The sequence below is a fragment of the Dasypus novemcinctus genome, chromosome 12, assembly GCF_030445035.2.
Source record: "Dasypus novemcinctus isolate mDasNov1 chromosome 12, mDasNov1.1.hap2, whole genome shotgun sequence".
NCBI lineage: Eukaryota > Metazoa > Chordata > Mammalia > Cingulata > Dasypodidae > Dasypus > Dasypus novemcinctus.
In genome coordinates, this window is record NC_080684.1 from 99692463 (window position 1) to 99713351 (window position 20889).

The 20889-nt window shown below is 37.7% G+C and overlaps 1 protein-coding gene across 1 annotated transcript in view; it reads right to left on the reverse strand.

The window, feature by feature from the left end:
- The window catches only part of ENTHD1 (ENTH domain containing 1), a 147505-nt gene that overhangs the window by 47600 nt on the left and 79016 nt on the right, over positions 1-20889 (reverse strand). Inside the window, exon 5 of the mRNA XM_004447832.3 lies at positions 13362-13485. Within this exon, the coding sequence (XP_004447889.1) occupies positions 13362-13485 (124 nt within the window). The remainder of the gene's footprint in view (positions 1-13361; positions 13486-20889) is intronic.

The following is a 20889-nucleotide window of genomic DNA, read 5'->3' on the forward strand; positions in this document are numbered from 1 at the left end:
TGCCGTGCGCAAGGAGTGCCATGCCACGCGGGTTATCTCCCACGTAGGGGAGGCCCACACGCAAGGAGCGCGCCCCACACTGAGCCGCCCCGCATGAACAAAGCATGGCCTGCTCAGGAGTGGCACTGCACACACAGAGAGCTGATGCAGCAAGATGACGTAACGCAAAGAGACACAGATTCCCAATGCCGCTGAGAATACAATCAGACACAGAAGAACACACAGTGAATGGACACAGAGCAGACAATGGGGGCGGGGGAGGGGGGGAGGAAATAAATAAAATAAATCTTTAAAAACACACACAAAAACAAAATAAAACCCAGGAAGATCTGGAAAGAATACTTGCATAGCCCATTTAAAACCCTACTCTAAGCTTTAACCACAGATCAAAGATCTTCTGAGGGAGGAAATGAACAAAAGAAGATGCAAAAGAGTTAGATGCTGGTGAAGAAGGTCTTGCATTCACAGTTTCTCCAGGTCCAGCTGACCAGGGAAGGAATAGTCAACCATCCATCTCTCTATCCATCTGTCCATCTACCCAAAAAGTATTTCTTGAGCATCTGCTATTATCTAGCCATTGTTCTAGGCACTGAGCATTCAGCAGTGAACAAAACAGACAAAAAATTTCTTCTTTCATGCTGTTTTCATTTTGAGGGCAGCAAGGATTTCTGCTTGTTTCCCAGCTGGGGCCTGGAAATGTGAATATCATTTTAGAATTCCCACTCCTCTTTACCTCACACCAGTAGAATAGAACAGAAGTAGTAAAATGGAAATGGCAACTAATTAGGTTGGGAAGAGAGTACCTGAGTTAGCCACTTAGAGACCCTCCTATGCGAGAGAGATGTAGGAGAGCATCCTGAAGTTCCCCATGACTGCAGAATTAGCGGAGAGAAGGTGGCAGAAGTGAAAGGGCTACAGAATCAGGGCAAGGATGATGCAGAATGCATGGCACAACAACCTAAGACCAGGGCAGTAGTACTTAGATATCAGATGCAGGCAGAAAGAGATGTGTATACTTAAAAGAATAATGGGTTAAGTTTCTTCTCAGCAGAAGTCAGTGTGAAGAGATGTCCAAAAACCACAGACCAGATATGACCCCTGAAACTTAGATGCCATCCTCAAGATGGGGAAAGAGAAAGGGAAATCCTGAATTGACTGAGAAAACATAGGATAACCATATTTACATTTTATGCCATCAGGAAATTTAAGATTATCTTGAACTATAGAAGAATATAGCTACTCTTTTTGGCACTTTCGTTCATGGCTTGAAAATATTGTGCCCATGACTCAGGCATAAGTAAGACTCCATCTCTGCCCAGGAGGGGCTCCCCCATCTTCCCTATTAGCTCTTTGTCCTTTCTTACTCCACCTTTTCTAATTCACCACTAAGAGGGTTTTGCCCTCAGCCTCTCCTCTCTCACTTGTAGCCCTCTCAACCCCCCTAACTTGAGTGACTATCCAACATCTAGAAACTAGGGGAAGTCCTCCACACAGTGTCTTTGTGCTCCTGCCACACCAAAGACAGATCATGATTTCAGACCAGACTCAAGTGACATGAGAGGAAAAGCTAAATAAATAATATTTGGGCAAAGTCCAGTCCCACCTGCATTCTCTCTGTATATCCTAGAACATTATTTCAAATTGTATGTGATTTGAGGACATCCTTCTATTGAATGGACTCTCGTTAGCTAATATAACAATGAAGTGTTAACTAAGAGCAAGGAAAGTTCTATAAAATTTCAAAAGGCAACTCTGCTGGAAATGGACCTCAGTGGTGAACTCAAAATACCCCAGGGTGCTGCTCATGCTGCTCTTCTTTTAAAACATCATGATGGAACTTCTTTGAAGACACATTAAAATATATGCAAAACATACAGAAAGAACTGTGAGGATGATATGAATACAATTTATGGACATTCCAACTGATACTTAGTTAGCCAACAATTATTTAATTGAGCACTTACTGTGCAGTAAGCACTGGATTAGAGGTAAGGAATACAATGATGAACAAGACATAGCTCTTACTCTCAAAATTATTATAGTCTAGTTGGTTTCAGGATAGGGTTGGGGGTAGAAGGCAATGAAAATACAGAAGAAGAGGTGCCTCATCTGGGGCATGCAAGGGGCAAAGCAGTAAACCCAGACTTTGGCATGCAGGGAAGGCTTCCCAGGAGTGGTAACATCTTAGCTGAATCCTAAGGACAAGTAGGATTCAGACAATTGGACGAAAATGAAGGACAGAAGTGTGGGACAGGCGTTCCTAAGGATAAGTACAATTCAGACAAATGGATGGAAATGAAGGACGGAGGTATGGGACAAGTGGTATTTGCAAAGCCCGAGAGAACATGGGATTTTAGGGAGGTAATTCACATACTCTTCCTCTGCCTGGGTTACTTTCTTCTCTCCCCAGTTGGTCTGGCTTCCTCTGCATAGTAGGCAGAATACTGTAGTTGACTGTTAATTAAACTGTAGGTTGTGAGCCATTTATAAATTGTGAAATCAATTTTATGGTCACATTCAGTATTTTTTTTAGGTGGTATCAGGGACTGAACCTGAGACTTCATACGTGGGAAGCAGGCACTCAACCATTGAGCTACACCCGCTCCCCAAGTATTTTTTTTTTTTAAATAAAACTGTCTTGAATTAAACAGATCTGAATGCATTGCCAATACACATTGTTTTGTGAAACTATTTTTTCAGATGTGTGTGTAGTTGTGTGTGTGTGTGTACTAGATTACAATGTAAAAGGAATTTCTTATTGTGAGTCATAGTCAAAGGTTTGAAACACACCTTTGAAACATAGGTTCTGGGATCAGACTACCTTGGTATAAATCTTGCCTCTGCCACTTCCCAGCTCTGTGACCTTGGGAAGCTATTTTAAATCTCTGTGTACATTTTCCTCATCTCTCTCATAAGACTGTAAGGAAGATTAACTGTGTTAGAACTTAAAAACATACCCAGCATACAGTTAGTACAATGCAAGCACTGGTCAGGATGATTACCACTGCCCACCCCTCAGGTTCTAGCCTGGGCATTACTCTCTCCTCCTTTCCAGGTGTCCCTCCTATGTGCTTCCAGGTCCTCTTCCTATCCTAACATTATGTCTGTAGTCTAGACCACGAGACTGTAAGTGACATAAAGAGAGGATCAAGGACATCACTGGATATCTAGCAGTTGTTAGCACAGTGCTAGGCACATAGTAGGCTTTCAGCAACTTTTTGTACAATGAGTAATTCACTCACTATTGGAAATAGATATGTTTCAAATAAAGTCAACTTTGCACTTATACACCTGAGAGATTATAGTCATTTTGATAAAAAACCTGCCAGATTAGTTTAATTACTTTAAATTACTCCTAGTTTAAAAAGTTGAAGGGGTTACTGACATTTTTATGATACACTCACTCATTGGTAATGCAGAAAAGTGTTTAGGTGGATGGATTCTTGACCTAAAATTCATAAATAATTCAAAGGTCAGTGTCTCAATATTTCTTTTAATCATCACAATGATGAAAAACGTTGGTACTGCATGATAAATAAAAGGTAGTATCTTTAAATGTAGTTACCATCTTTCTAGTCTTTTAATTACTTAATTGACTTCTGCAAGTGATTGTGGTTTTGTTCTATCTTTAGACATTCATTAAATGAAAGCTTTTAATAGTCATGTTTTTCATGTATGAGTCATGTTTTCCCATATTTTTAAAACAAAAAAGAAGAAAAAATTAAAATTTTTAATTGTATTTTTAATACCAAACATATAAACCACAATTACTATGTTGAGAACCTCTCATATTTCTACACTCAGTTGTGTGATTCAGAGCATGCTTGGCAATACTCTGATGACTGATAGAAAGTCTCCTTCAGGGAAATGTGGAGGCCTAAAGTAACTGACCTCAAAATAGAAGATAGTAGTACAATGCACCCAATTCATGAACAACATACAAAAAAATTGTATTAACGTACTTGAAAAACATTGTATATACCTAGAAGTGGCCAAAGAACAGAGCACTGACTAGTGGCAGATTCACTGTGATGCTTCTGGGTGGTTTGTGGACTCCTGGATAAGATTGCTCTCCTACTAAATAAAATAAACACAAAAATTATATAGTAGATCAGATGGTAAATGCTGTATAGAAAAAAATGAAACAGGGAAGAGGAAAAGAGAGTGTCAGTGGTATAAGGATGTGTGTGTGTATTAATTTTCTATAAAAGACTGGAATATTTCAGCAGGACCTGAAAAGGGTGAGGGAGAGAGAGAAAGAGCCAAGTGTGGAGGCCTTAGCAGTGGCTTTCAGAAAAAAAGGTATTTCTCTGAAAAAGTTTAAAGGTTCCAGGGGCTGGAATTATTGGGATGGGTCTATTGGGATAAGTCTATTATGGAAACTTGTTCAGTCAACTCCTAATCACCTCTGGAGGATGCTTCCTTTACCAAGGCATTAAAAAATGTACTGGTGACAGGGCACCAGCTTCTCTGAAGAGTTTCACAGTAGTTGTCATCTGTAGCCTGGAGATGATTGAAGAGATGATGCAGTGGAACTGAGTTCTCTGATCTCAATGGGAATAACAAGATTCTGGAGTGGTAAAAGCCAGATGGCAGTGCTTAGCTCTTGGAGACAAGCAAGGCACAATAACCATAGAAAGTTCCAGGGATGCAACGATATTAGGTTTTTACTTTCATGGATGTGTGGTGATGGTTAATGAATCACAGGGTCTAAAGAAATAGATGGAAAGCCTATTAGGTGCTGTTTAACATATACAAGTAGAAAATCTAACTAGTGTCATGTTGGATAAGAGGGTCCCAGGGCCTTTTACTCAGTTCCTGACCTAAGCCAGTTCACAGAGGCAGAGCCTATTGATTGAGGTGAAGGTCAGACCCCTTTGAAGAAGAATCCTGTAATGCAGGCATGGGTGTATATAGTAAATCTTCTCCAAACCTGTCTCCAGAAGTACCTGAGGTTATCTGAAGATAACTACACTTGGAAAAGGAAATTCACACTTTCCAGTCTTACTGAATACTGGCTTGGAACTGGGACTGATCCCTGGAGATGCATCACCACCAGTTAGTTCACTGGTTAGAGCCAGACATCAGGTGACAGATCAAGTCTTGGCCTGGGATCTGCCACACAAAGTTTCCCGTAAAACTGCAGACTTCTCCCTAGTTATTTCCAGTTTCAGAAGATCTAGTGGGAATAGATTCACTTAATAACTGGCAGAATCCCCACATTGGTCCCATGACCCAGGAAATTCAGGCTAGAAGAACCAATGGAAACTCTTTGAATAATTACAGCCCACCTCCCACCCATGCCAAAAAAAAAAAAAAAAAAAAAAAAAGAAAGAAAGAAAAGATTTCTGAAGAAACTGCAGAGATAAGTGCCACTATCAGAGACTTGAAAGTTGTAGGGGTGGTGATTCTTACCACATTCCAAGTTAACTCACCTGTTTTTCTGAAAGTATATGTGAATTGTAGAGAAGAATTATAGATTATTGCAAATATAATCAGGTAGTAATTCCTGTCACAGCCATATCTCCAGCTGGGATAGCTTTACTAGAGCAAACCAAAACAGCCCTCAGCATCTGGTTTTTAGTCATTGGCCTAGAAATGTTTTTTAAAATCCCTTTTAGTAAAGACAGAAGCAGTTAGCCTTCATGCGGCAGGGACAACAGTATACCTTTACTGTCTTGCCTTATAGCTGTGTCAACTTTGCTGCTGTTTTAAAAATAGAGGCTTGAGGGGCCACGGTTTTCTTGATATCCCACAGAACATCACACTGGGTCATTATATCACATTAGTGACATAATGCTAATTGGACTTACAAAGCTCTTGATGTGGCATGCATTCAGAAAGTGGGAGATAAATCCACATCTGTGAAGTTTTAGGGTATTCACTCATAGGAGCACATCGGGATAACCTCTCTAAGTGAAAGATGAGTGGTTGTACCTTGAACTGCCCAATAGAAGGAGAGAAGCACAATAAGCCTGGTCCTCTGACTTTTCAAGGCAATATACACCACATTTGGATGTGCTCCTCTGAACATTTATGGCCAGTTTTGAGAGAGGAAGAAAGCGAAACAAACAAACAAACAAAAAGGTTTAGATTACTATACAAGCTGTCCTGAAACTTGAACCTTATAATCTAGCAGCACCAATGGTATTTAAAGTGCCTGGGGCTAAACAGAGCCTCTGACAAGCCCAAGTAAGAAAATCACAGAGTTGATTACCAGGTCTTTGGAGTAAGGCCATGTCTTCCTTCTGCCCGCAATCATTATCCATTTGAAAAACAACTCTTGGCTTGCTACTGGGCCCTCATAAAGACTGAGTGCCTGACCACAGGACACTAAGTGGCTCTGTGCCCATCGTGGAATGAATGTTATCTGATCCACAGAACATAAAAATGGACAAGCACAGCAGCATTCCACTGGAATGATATATATGAGATCAGACCCAAGGAGGTCCAGAAAGTCCATGTAAACTACACAATCGGGTGGCTCAAACTCCACAGGGCCTGTTCCTAATTTTTCACTGTCTCTCCTTCAATCCATATCTATTGCTTCATGGAGAATGCCTTATTACCATTGAAGAAAGAAAAGTATGGGCTTGGTTTACAAATAAACCTGCAAAGCATGCCAGCACCAGGCAGAAGTGGATGGCTGCTAAATTACAGCTCCATTCAGAAGTGCCCCTGAAAGACAGCAGGAAAATTCTGGCTGTACACTTCATGTGGAAGGGAAGATGGCCTAAAATAAGGATCAATTGTAATTCAGAGGCTGACAGGTGCTGGTCAGGGACTTAGAAAGAGTAAAATTGGTAAATTAGTGACAAGGAGGTAAGCGGATGGACCTCTTAGAACCTGCACACTGTGTGAAGATATTCATGTTTCATACAAATGCCTATGAAAGGACGTCCACTGTAAAGGAAACCAGGTGATTTCCAGAGATGGACAAGAAACTCTATTTATCTCTTGCCCGAGTCGCTCCAGTGGTTATCCTGTGGTCTCTACTCACAGCAGCAGACGCAAAGGCTATGCATGGGTTCAACATCACGAACATTCGCTCACTAGGTTGATCAGGCTAACACGGCTGCTGAAAGCTCAGCCTACCGAGAGTAGAAGGTGATGCTACAATCCCTAGTTATGGCACCAGCTTTCAGGGAGAACAGCCAGTTACCTGGTGGCAGGTTCATTATATTGGACCTCTTCTATTAAGGAGGGAGCAGATCTTTGTCCTCACAGGGACAGACACATTTTCTGGGTGTAGATTTGCCTTCCCTACCTGCAGCACTTCTACCAGCACCACCATTATTATTGGCAAGGGGGTGAGTGAATAAGGACTCTCATACACTGCAGGTCACAGGGTAGACAGTTGTTCATTGTGTGCCTAAGGAAGAAAAAGGATAGAAGGAAAGGAAGAACTGAAGATGCTGTACCAGAATAACTTCCCTACTTTATTTTTGCCTTGGGCTAAAATTGCCAAAATCATAATATGGAAATTAGAACCATCTGTTGACAGGATAAGTTAGTGAACTGGACAGAATTTACCAACAGTAATTCAGAATCTGTATCAAATCAGAGAAAAATATAAATGAAAAGCCTAATTTGTTTAAGGGGGGAAATATGTCATTTCATCATTGTTTACAATAGTAAAAATAAGGAAATAACCTAAATGATGATTAATACAGGAATGAATTAAGTAGGATATATCATACTATTTTATATTATTATAATAGTCACAGAAAAAATAAACCAGGAACAGAAAAATGGATCAATGGAACAGAATAGAATTAAGAAAGAAATCCTGTTTATTTCAGGTTAAGGAGCCACTCCAAAAGAGTAGAGAAAAAATGGACCAGTCAATAAATGTCACTGAGACAACTGGATGCCCATGGCAGAAAAAGTATGACCCATATCTAAAACCATTCACAAATACTTTAAATCCAGATGGATTAAAGAACTAAATTAAAATAAAATATGAATGAAAATGTACTATGAACTTGATGTAGGAAAAGCTTTAAAAGGACACAAACAAAAAAGCTATAAAAGAAAGGAGGGATAAATTTGACTATATATAACACAAAACTTCTATAAAGACACTATTAAGAAAACTGAAAGACAACTTACAGCCTGGAAGATAATATTGCAACATGAGGACTAGTAGCACACACATAGAATTCTACGAAATCTTTTAAAATGAACGACAACAAACAACCCAAAAGGGTTATTTTCCTTAGCCCAAAAGAAAAATAGGTTAAAGACACAAACAGGCAATCCACAAGAGAAAAACAGAGATATTCAATCAACACATGGAAACATGCAAATTACACTTCATGTGCAATTCAACTTATATCCAAGCGATATAAGTATAAGACTTAAAAATATCAAGTGTTGGTAAGGGTGTGAGTACTCTCATATACTGAAAGCCAGATGTAAATTGGCATTGATATTTTAAGAGACAATTTGGCAGTATTGATTGAAATGAAAATGGACATACACTATGACCCAGCAATTCCATTTCCAGGAATACACTCTACAGAAATACTCACATATGAGCACAAGGATATTCAATGAAGCATTATTTGCATAATAGTGAAAAATATGAAACACCAAAATGTCTATCCAGCCAGGAAATAAACTAAAATAAGCAGGTAATACAGAAGCTAAAAAAATATGGTAAAACCCTAAATATTGACATACATGGAAGGTTTTCCAAGTGACATTGTTCATTTAAAAAAAAAACTTACAGAAAAATACAGAACAATGTTTTAAAACAAAACAAATCTATATACCTTTAAAGGTACACATATGTACATCAATGCACAGATAAAGGTCTGGGAAAGTAATCACCAAACTGATAAGAACAATTAACTCTGGGGAAGGAATTATTTTGGGTAGGGAGATTTTAGTTTTATCTATATGGTTTGGATGTTTAAAAACAAGAGTATAATAAATTATTATATAATTTAAAAATAAATAAAATTTATAAAATATTTATGATACAAAACTATACATTCTATAATCAGGATATGAACAAAGTCTTGTGGGAACACAGTGAAAGAAGAAATTATTTCAGTGTGTAGAAAGACTTTTTCTTTAGGAGGTTCCGAGGATTGAACCCTAGACCTCATACATGCAAAGCAGGTGCTCAACCACCGAGCTATGCCCACTCCCCTGCAGAATATTTTAATAGCAATAATATAGTGACATCTGAGCTGGGCCTTGATGTTTGAACAGTATTTTGTCAAGCATTTATCAATTGTACCAGTTTATATTTTCCAAACATGACGATACCAATATGACATTGACATTCCTCCATCAAAAGGTGGGTTATATATTCCCTCCCCTTGAACTTGGGCAGGACTTTATGATTGCCTAAGATGAAAGGAATGGGTAGAAACATTACAGCAGGATTTCCAAAGCTATTCAGCTTCTGCCTGGCCCCTTCTTTCACAGGATGCTCACTCTTGGAACTCAGCCACCATGCTGCGAGTAAGCCCAAACTAAGCCATATGTAGAGACCACATGATGAGGCTCCTGTGGAGAGAAACTGGAGCCCCCAGCCGACAGCCAGCATCAACTGCCAGACTGTGAGTGAACAAGCTCTCAGAGGGCTTCCTGCCCCCAGCTTTCGGGTTCTCCAGCTGAGGTCCAGACGTACATGATGGAGCAGAGACAAGCCATCCCCACTGTGCCCTGTCCTAATTCCTGACCCAGAGAATTCACGAGCATTATAAATGGTTGTTTTATGCCACTGAGTTTTATGTAATGTGTTACACTGTTGAAGTAACTAGAACAAAGACATTCATTCTAAAGAGAAGAAACTACTCAAGAAATGGAACATCAGTATTACAGAGCATCGTGAGTAATGGCAGTAGTGGATGAAAAGGTCACAAAGGTTATCTAGGACCAGACTGTGAAGAGTCTTATAAGACAGTATAAAAAGATTAGACTTTTCTTTTGGCAGTGAAGAACAATTAAAAGTTTTTAAGGTGGGAAGTAAAATGCTAAGACCTGCATTTTAGCAAGAATGCAGGTAGGTCTTAGAGACTAGTGTGAAGGAAAGACCAGAGAAAAGGGACTTTTTAAAAACAGGAGAAGTCCCTCCAATTCAGATGGCTCCTACCCAAGTAAATAGTAGGACTCTCTTTCAGGCTACATGATTTGTGAACTTTTATCCACTTAGGGTTGCCCCTGAGAATCATTTATACTAGATTTCACTTCTATTAATATGTTAAAGGATGTTAGAACTCAAGACAGTTTTCCTTATCATTCTTCTTTCAAGCTTCTGGACCTGGATCAGTTTACTTAAAGTATATTCTAAGAAAACATGGCAAGCTGTCTAAAAATTGCACTCATTTGTAACTAATTATCTATGTGAATAATGCTATCCTTATATAAACATCAATAATCCCCAATTTCTCATTTTTGTGTCTATTAATATCATCATCATTCTCACAATTGGTTTTTATAAGAAACTTTTAAAAATATGAACTTGTAAAATAAAATAAATTCATATTAATAAACTACAGCTTTTATATTTTGTAAATTGGGGGGCTCTATAAATATATCAATTGGGAAAAAAGGGTTTCATTATGGAGGAAGGAAAGGGAGAGGGAGGGACAAGAGAGGGAAAGAAGGACAAACTGGCTATTTGATGGGCATAGTACAAAGAGAAGGGAGAAGTTGGAACTCAGAGCACAAGGACACACCTCCATGACAAAGGAAAAAGATGCATGACTAAATATAAAAGTGAAAATACACAAGAGGATGAAAGATATTAATGAGAATGCTTTGCTCTCATCTTCGCAGAAAACCTTGCCTCCTACTTTGTGAGAGGAAAAACGTATTGAAAATCGAGAGTCTGAGGAGATCAGAGAGAGTAGCATGAAGTGGCTGCTTTGAATAGGTCAACAGTGAATCAAAGGCTTTTGAGTATCAGGAGAGTCCAGGCGGAATTCAATAGTGTACTTTATCAGAAACTAGTTTTATGTAATTTTATACTATGCCTTTCTCTAATGTTAATTATTCAGAAGATGATTAACCAATTTGTGGGTTACAACATAGCTTGTTTTTTTCACATTTTCCCCAGTGTCTGCTTTTGAAAAATGTCATAATTTAAACTTCATCAAATGTAAGTTAATAAAAACCACAATGAGATATCAATTCACACTCAATAAAATGACTACTATTAAAAATACAGAAAATAACAAAAGTTGAGGATGCAGAAAAAGAGGACCCTCTTGCATTGCTGGTTGGAGCAGTTTGATATGGTTATGAATTCCAAAAATGGATACTGGATTATGTTTGTAATCTGGTCTGTACCTGGGTGTAATTGAGTCATGATTGGGGCTTTGATTGGGCCACATCTTTAGGGCACCCCTTGGTGGGTGGCGACTCACAGATAAATGGCACAGCAAAGGACAGAGTTGAGAATTTCTGATGTTGGAATTTTGATGTTGGAGTCTGATGCTGAAGCCTTAAGCTGGAGCCCCAGGAAGTCAGCACACAGAGAAAAGAGAAGCTAGCCCCGGGAAGAGAGGACCTGAGCCAGGAGAAGAACACAGAGGATTAGAGACAGCTCCTTAGACACAGCAGAAACCCCACGGAGAGAGTCAGAGCCATTCACCTGATAGTCTACAGCTGACCTGTGGAGAGAGGCAAAGTCCAGAGGGCCTCACAGTCTCCTTGTGGAGAAAACAGAGGAGCTGAGCCCAGAGGAACCCAGGAAGCCTGAATCCTTGCAGACGTCAGCAGTCATCTTGCTCCAACATGTGAAAATAGACTTTGGTGAGGGAAGTAACTTATGCTTTATGGCATGGTATCTGAAAGCTTCTACCCCTAATAAATACCGTTTATAAAAACCAACCAATTTCTGGTATTTTGCATCAGCACCCCTTTGGCTAACTAATACAGTAGTGGAAATGTAAAATGGTACAGCACCGTGGAAATCAGTTCCGTGTATCTTCAAAAGGTTAAACAGAATTACCATATGATCCGGAAATTCTATGTCTGGGTATGTACCTGAAATAACTGAAAGCAGGGGCTGGAATAGATATTTGTACACTGATGTTCACTGCAGCATTATTCACAATGGACAGATGGTGGAAGCAATCCAAGTGTTCGCCAACAAATGAATGGATAAACAAAATGTGGTATATCCCAACAATGGAATATTATTCCACCATAAAAAGAAATGCAGTTTTGATTCATACTACAACATGGATGAACCTTGAAGACATCAATGTTGAATGAAATGAGCTGGACACAAAAGGACAAATATTGTAAGATTTCATTTACATATGAAATATCTAGAGTAATAGAGATAGAAAGTTTATTAAGAGGTTATAAGGGTTGGGGAGGGGATAGGGAGTTATTGCTTAATGGGAACAATCCCTGTTTGGGGTGATGAAAAAGTTTTGGTAATGGATGACTTCTTGAGAAGGACCTAAGGAAATGCATAATATGAGGTGCTATAGAAATTCAAAGGAAAAGGAAGTATTCTTAAGAAGGGATTGGATAAAATCATGGGTCAGAGATACATAGGCATTATATACAGATATTAAAGGAAATGAGGAAAGTCTAAGATCTCTCTATAATGTTGCTGAGTATCTTTCATTTGGAATAGGGAAAAAAATATTGTAATATTTTTCTCCCCAGTTTTCTTCCAGCAACCTGATATTTTACTCTATTAGTAACAAGCACCTGTTTCTTAACTAATGACTGTTTCTTTGCTGTACTTTTTGGTGAAATTTCATAAAATGCTAAATGGCACCACTGGTACTGGCACTTTTATGAGTCTCTGAAATTATTTTTATTTACAGACACTCCATATCTACCAAACATACACTCCCCCTTTCTCCATCTCCTGGTAATCCTAATCCACTTTCTGTCTCTGTGAATTTGCTGTTTCTACATATCTCTTATAAGTGATATCAATCAATATTTGCCCTTACATGTCTTGCTTATTTCACTGAACATGTTTTCAAGGTTTTTCCATTTGTACCAAGAAATACAATACAAATTTTAAAAGGTGATGAAGAAACAAGAAAAGAAGAAACTAAATTATTTTTTCTGATTTTTAAATAATTTGTAAAAATTTAAGGTTTGTAGTTAATCATTTTTTTTAAAATGAAACAACGAAAAAAATTAAAAAGCAAAATACAAAGAGAAAAACATTGAAACAAATGGTAAAATAAGATTATAGGACATGTGTGGGTTGAATTTATCCACACAAATTCTATCCCTCAATATCAAACTTAAAAGCTAATTATTGTTTTCTTTCACAGAATAAAATCTAATGAAAACCAATTTCTGTCCAGTGTTTCTTATTACTCATGTTTCTGAATAAACTTCCTATTCTCTAACCAATTTACCTGCACCCCAGAGATTACAAACTTCTGCTTCCCCTTCTGACAACCATGTAGTTGAAGAGATAATGGAAGGTGGTATTGATGGCAAAAGTGGCTTTGGATCATCATCACAAAATAACATCAAGTCCTGTTAGAAAACAAGAGAGAAGATAAAGGTTGAAATAACAAAAATTAATCCTACTGTCTAGTTATAAATGGATGGACAATTTATGAGATATAAGGTGTTTACATGTGTTAACATAAATATGTTTTGATTTTATTAATAGTAAATCACAAATAAGTTATCTCTATGCTTGGTTGCCCACTTAATGTATGGTAGGTTTCCTTCCTTGGGTATCTCTACTTCTTACAGAAGACACATTATGTAGATAAGCAATGATTTCATTTGGGACATTCCTTAGCAACCCTTAAGGTTCTTTTTTAATTTTTAAAAATTTTTTAAAGATTTTTTATTTTATTTATTTAATTCCCCCCCTCCCCTGGTTGTGGGTTCTCTGTGTCTATTTGCTGCGTCTTGTTTCTTTGTCCGCTTCTGTTGTTGTCAGCGGCACGGGAAGTGTGGGCGGCACCATTCCTGGGCAGGCTACACTTTCTTTCGTGCTGGGCGGCTCTCCTCACGGGTGCACTCCTTGCGTGTGGGGCTCTCCTATGCGGGGGACACTCCTGCGTGGCACGGCACTCCTTGTGCGCATCAGCACTGTGCATGAGCCAGCTCCACACGGGTCACGGAGGCCTGGGGTTTGAACCGCGGACCTCGCATGTGGTAGACGGACACCCTAACCACTGGGCCAAGTCCATTTTCCCCCTTAAGCTTCTTGAGAGCATACAAACTCAGAGGCCAACTATTTGTTTTATTAGTAATAATAAAGCTACCTTTCTGTATCTTTTATTCATATTTTTGAATTTTAAATTTTCATCAGAGTTAAAAATAGAAAATCTAATCATGCAAGTTTAACAATTATTGTGATCAATCTTGTTTCATTTATATCCCTACCACTCCCTACCTGTTTCATTTTGAAGCAAATCCTAGATATACCACTTATTTCAATAGGTATCTCTAAATGTTAAGGACTTTTAAAAGTAGTTAATTTAACTAATTTTTTAAAAAATTAATTTTTAACTAAATAACTGCATTATATCTGTAAAACTTCATAATAATCCCCTAATATCAATTATCATAAGCTGATTAAGTTTTCAATTTCTCATAAATGTCATAACCAGAGCTCTACAGTTTGAACGAGGATTCAAATATAGACTGTAAGAGTGGGATTAGTTGATAAGTCATTGTTTTCCTGTGAGCTATAAATTCTTTATATCTCTTTACTGAGGTATAATTAACATACAGTAAATGTGTAAATCTTAAGTACAGAACACTTTTCTCCACACCCTCCCCTCCCAACTTCTTTTTTTTTGTTAGCTCCTGGCATTCATGGAAAATTCTATCATAAAATTAGCTGGATACAAGCTTAGGGAACATACACTTCTGAGTCTATATTCCAATGATAACACATTAAAATATCAAAATGTCCAGGTTTCAACAAAAGATTACAAGACATACAAAGAAACAGGAAATGATGGCCCTGAGAGAAGTGATGATGACAAAAGGGAAGATTAAAGCATTAGAAACCATCAATGAGGAGGATTAGCATGGGGCATTCCAGTGACTTTAAAAAAAAGTCCTAAATATGCTCAAAAAGCTAAAAGAAAATATGGACAAAGAACTAAAAGAAATCAGGAAGTCAGTAGATAAAAGCAAAGAGAATATCAGTAGAGAGATGGAAATTAGGAAAAGAAACCAAACAGAGCTGAAAACCACAGTAACAGAAATTTGAAATTCCCTAGAAGGGTTCAACAGTAGATTAAAGCTGGCAGAAGAAAGAATCAATGAAGTTGAAGATAAAACAATTGAAATCATCAAGCCTGAAGAGCAGAAAGAAGAATGAAGAGAAGTGAACAGAGCCTGAGGAACTTGTGGGATACTACCAAGTGTACCAATTGTGGAAGTCCCCCAAAAAAAAGAATAAAGAGAGAAAAAGGGGTAGAAGGAATAGTCCAAGAAATAATGGCTGAAAACTTCTTAAATTCAACAGAAGAGTCAAATATACACTTCCAAGACACTCAATGAATCCCAAATAGGATAAACTCAAATATACCCACACCATGCCATGTTATAATCCAACTGCCAAATGCCAAAAATAGAGAATTCTGAAAGCCACAAGAAAGAAACAACATGTCACATACAAGGAGCCTCAGTAAGATTAAAGCAAGCAGGCACTGGGAATACAGAGAGTGCTGAAAGCAAAAATTGCCAGCCTAGTATTCTGTATCTGGCAAAACTTATTTCACAAATGAGGGAGAAATTAAGACATCCCCGGATAAACACTTTGTCACCACTAGATCAGCTCACAACAAATGCTAAAGGGAGCTTTGAAGTTTGAAAGGAAAGGACACAAGACAATTGACTGAAACCATATAGAAATAAAGATCTCTAGTAAAGATGTGGGTAAACATAAGTGTCAGTACTACTGTATTTTTTACTGGTAATTCTATTTTTTACTTTCTACAAGATCTAAAAAGCAAATGCATAAAATGATATCACAATGGTTTGGGACTCATAATGTATAAATATGTAATCTGTGACAAGAACTCCATAGATGTGGGGAGATGGAGGGGCATGATGTGTGCAACCTGCTCTCAAATGTTCAGAAAATGATGGATGGATGGATGAATGGGAGGGAGGGAGAGAATAACATGGTGAAGATGGGAAAATATTAAAATTGGTGGATCTGTGTATCAGGAGCAGGAGGGTAAGTTGGAGCTCTCTGAATAGGTTTTGTATTAATTTTGCATCTGTCCTGCACGTTTGAAATTATTTCAAAACTGTAAGTTTTTTTAAATCCAGCATACTTGTGAGGGTCTATTTCTGGATGTTCTTCTTTTCCATTCATCTATCTACCTATCATTATGCCAGTATCACACTGTCCTCATTACTATTGTTATACAATAGGGCTTCCTGTCAGGTAAAATGATTACACCCACTTTATTAATTTTTCCCCTCAAATTGTTTTAGCTATTTAGAGCCTGAGCCTTTCCTTATCAATTTTAGATAAGCTTATAATCTATGTGTACAAGAAAAAATGCTTGCTGAGATTTTGATTAAAATTGCATTAAGCCAATAGACCAAAGTGGGAAGAATTGACATCTTTACTATGTTGAGTCTTCCAAATCCATGAACATGGTATGTCTCATTTATTTAAACCTTCTTTGATTTCTTCAATCAATATTTTGTAATTTTCAGCATACAGACCCTGTATGTGTTCCGTTACATTTACACTTAAGTACTTCATTTGGGGGGAGTGATTATAAATGGTATTGTTTTAATTTTGGTTTCCAATGTTTATTGTTAGTATATAGAAATGCAATTTTTTTAAGGCAGAGATTAAACCCAGATTAAAACCAAATTATTAAAACCAGAGATTAAACCCAGGATGTTGTACATGGGGAGTAGGCACTCAAACCACTTTTCTTGCAATTGATTTTTACATGTTGATCTTGTATTCAATAACCTTGCTGAACTCACTTATTACTTATAGAAGTTTTTTGGTAGGTTCCTTGTGATTTTCTATGCAGACAATCATGTCATCTGCAGATAGTTTTATTTCTTTCCAATTTGCACATCTTTTATCTTTTCCTCACCTTGTTGTTCTCAATCTTTTTTTTTTTTTTAAAGATTTATTTATTTATTTAATTTCCCCCCCTCCCCTGGTTGTCTGTTCTTGGTGTCTATTTGTTGTGTCTTGTTTCTTTGTCTGCTTTTGTTTCTTTGTCCGCTTCTGTTGTCGTCAGCGGCACAGGAAGTGTGGGTGGCGCCATTCCTGGGCAGGCTGCACTTTCTTTTAACGCTGGGCGGCTTTCCTCACGGGCGCACTCCTTGCGCGTGGGGGCTCCCCCACGCAGGGGACACCCTTGCGTGGCACGGCACTCCTTGCGCGCATCAGCACTGCGCATGGCCAGCTCCACACGGGTCGAGGAGGCCCAGGGTTTGAACCGCGGACCTCCCATATGGTAGACGGATGCCCTAACCACTGGGCCAAAGTCCGTTTCCCTTGTTGTTCTCAATCTTAAAGGGAAAGTATTCATTGTTAAGTCTTTCAGCATTAAGCATGATGCTAACTGCATTTTTTTGTTGTTGTTTATGACATTTATGAAGTGGGGGTAGCTCTCTTCTATTCCAAATTCACAGAGATTTATTTTTTATCATAAATAGGTGTTATATCTTGATTATATCAGTCGATGTAATCCTATCATTTTTCTTCTTTAGCTTTTTGATATAGTGGATTACAATGACTGATTTTCAAATGTGAACGTCTTCCACACCTGAAATAAACCCCATATGGCCATGGTGTATAATTCTTTTATGCTGAATTCAATTTACTAATATTTTGTTAAACATTTTTGCATCTGTTTTCATGAGAGATCCTGGTCCCTTGTTCCCTCTTGCTCTTACTCTATCTCTTCATACTGTCTTTGTTGTTGACATCAGGGAAATACTTGCCTCATAAAATGAATTTCAAAGTGTTCCTTTCTGTTCTATTTTCTGGAATATTGTGTAAAAATGGTATTAATTCCTCTATAAATGTTTGGTAGAATCCTCCAGAGAAACTATCTGGACCTGGAGATTTCTTTTTCAGGAGAGTTGAAACTACAAATTCAAATTCTTTCATGTTTATAGGACTATTCATGTGCTATTTCATCTTTTTTTTAATGTACCACAGAATTTTTTTTTTAATTTTTTACAAATTTATTGAAGAGTGTCACTCCCAGAAAAACATACATAAACAATAAGTGTATGGTAATAGTTGTGAACTTATAAAACAGACATACATAACATCATACAGGGCTCTCATACCTCACATCACCCTATCACCAACACCTTGCATTGTTATGAAACATTTTCAAATAATAACTAAAGAAAATTCTCAAAATATTACTACTAACCAAAGTATCTTACATTTTGGTGTATTTTTCCTCCAACCCACCCTATTACTACTACTACTACTACTACTACTACATCATTAATACATGAAAATATATAAACAATAAGTGTATAGTAAAAGTTGTGAAATTACAAAGCAAAAATGCATAATATCATACAGGGGTCCCCTAATCAGCTCACCACCAACATTTTGCATTGTTGTGAGACATTTGTTACAAATTATGAAGAATATTGTCAAAATCTTACTACTGACTATAGTCCTTATCTTACATTTGGTGTATATTTCCCCCAACCCAACCTATTATTATTTAAATTTATTTTTATGACAGAAATTATAAAATTACAAAAGAATCAAGCACATGAACAGAATTCCCATAAAACTCCTATCAACCCACCACATTGTGGTAGAACATATTACAATTATGAGATCATATAATCAGACTGTTACCAGGTCCATAGTGTATATATGGCACACTTTCATCTTGATTGAGCTTGTGTAGTTTGTGGTTTGTAAGAACTCGTTCTACCTCTTCTAGGTTGTCAAATTTGAGTGTAAAGTCATTGGTAGTATCCCTTTACTATCTTGCAGGACCTGCAATAATATCCCTTTCATTCTAATATTGTGATTTGTGTCTTCATCTTTCTTTTGTCAGTGTTGCTAGAGGTTTGCCAATTAACTTTTTCCCCAAAGAACCAGTTTTGTTTCATTGATTTTTCTGTTATTTCTCTATTTTCAATGTCTTTGATTTCTACTCTTATCTTTATTATATCTTGCCTTCTTCTTCCTATGAGTTTATTCTGCTTTTCTTAGTTTTCTGAGGAAGGAAATTAGATTACTGATCTGATACCTTTCCTCTTTTCTAACATAACCATCTACTGCTATGAATTTCACTGTCAGCACTGCTTTAGCTGTGCCCCACATGTTTTGATATGTTTTCATTTTCATTTAAATTGCCTTTGAGACTTCCTCTTTAACCAATGGATTATTAAGAAATGTGTTATTAAAATATCAAGTGTTTGGATATTTTTCTATTGTCTTTCTGCTATTGATTTTTATTTTGATTCCATTACAATCACAGAACATACTTGGTACAATTTCAATTATTTTATGTTTGTTGAGGTTTGTTTTATGGCCCAGTGGCCTAGGATATGGTCTATCTTTGTGAACGTTTCATGGGTGTTTAAAAAAAAGTGCTGCTGTAGTTGGGTAGAGTGTTCTATATATGTCACCTAGATCTTGTTGGTTGATTGTGTTGGTCAGTTTTTCTGTATCCTTGTTACTGTTCTGTCTAATAGTTCTATCAATTGCTGAGAGTGGAGAGTTGAATTGAAGTCCTCAACCATAGTTGTGGATTTCTCTCTCCTCTAAGTTTATAAGATTTTCTTCATGTGTTTTGAGGCTTTGTTTTTTGGTGGGTACATATTTAAGACTGCTATGCATTCCTGGTTGATTGAATTCTTTTATCATTATGTAGCGCCTTTCTTTGTCTCTAGTAGGTTTCTTTGCTTTGAAGTCTACTTTGTCTGATATTAACATAGCCACTCCTCCTTTTCCATTATTTTGCATGTTTTTACTATTTCATCCTTTCATTTTATTTATACCACTGTATTTAAAGTGAGTTTCTTATAATGTCCATTGTTCGATCATGTTTTTTATCCACTCTTCCAATTTCTGTCTTTTAATTGGTATATTCAGGCCATTTACAATTAAACTAATCATCTATAAGCTGGGGCTTAAGTTTGCCATTTTATTCCTTGAATGTCAACAACAACAAAACGAAAATTAAAAAAAGATTCCCCATATTTGCAGATTGGCTTGAGTAAGTGCTCTCCTTCAGAGCTCAGCAATAGAATGCACTTAGAGACTAGCTCAAGGCAAAAGCTTGCTTGTTCTCCCTGGTCCTTTCTGTAAGAATCCCCCTCTTCCTTAGGAAACAACATTTTCTTATAATCCAGGCATTGTACTGCATGTCCCACAAACAACAAACATTTACCACAGGCAGCTGCAATTTGATTGTTCTACAGCATTCTGTATGAAAGCTTTATGAACTGTGTTCTACAATCAGGAGAAGTTCTGGGATGGCAAGTGTCCTGAGGTTGAGTCCCTCAGGCTGCCACAAGCCAGACTGGCCCAGACATTTATGTTCCCAGGTTTCTTTGCTCCATAAAGAACTGGGACCAGGAACCTGCATTGGGAGTGCATGCCTGCTCCACCCTGAGCCAGTGAGACCAGCAAGGGTGTCAGGAGATGCTACCATTTTAAGTTGCCTTTTTCTACATTTGGCCACCATTCTGTTACTGCAATCATCTAACTGTTCCTGGAGTTGCTTTAGAAAGACATGCCTGTCAATTCTTGATAGTTGTTCAAAGATTTTGGTGGGGGTGGGGGTAGGGGGATGGAATCCTGGGCTTCTCTTGATTGAGGGTAGGGCCCTTTTCCATTTTATTGTTTTCTGTTTGTTTCCTCTCTTTTCTTGTTCAGTGTCTCTCATCTTCTTGTGGTTCCTTGAACATATTTTAGGACTCAATCTTGAT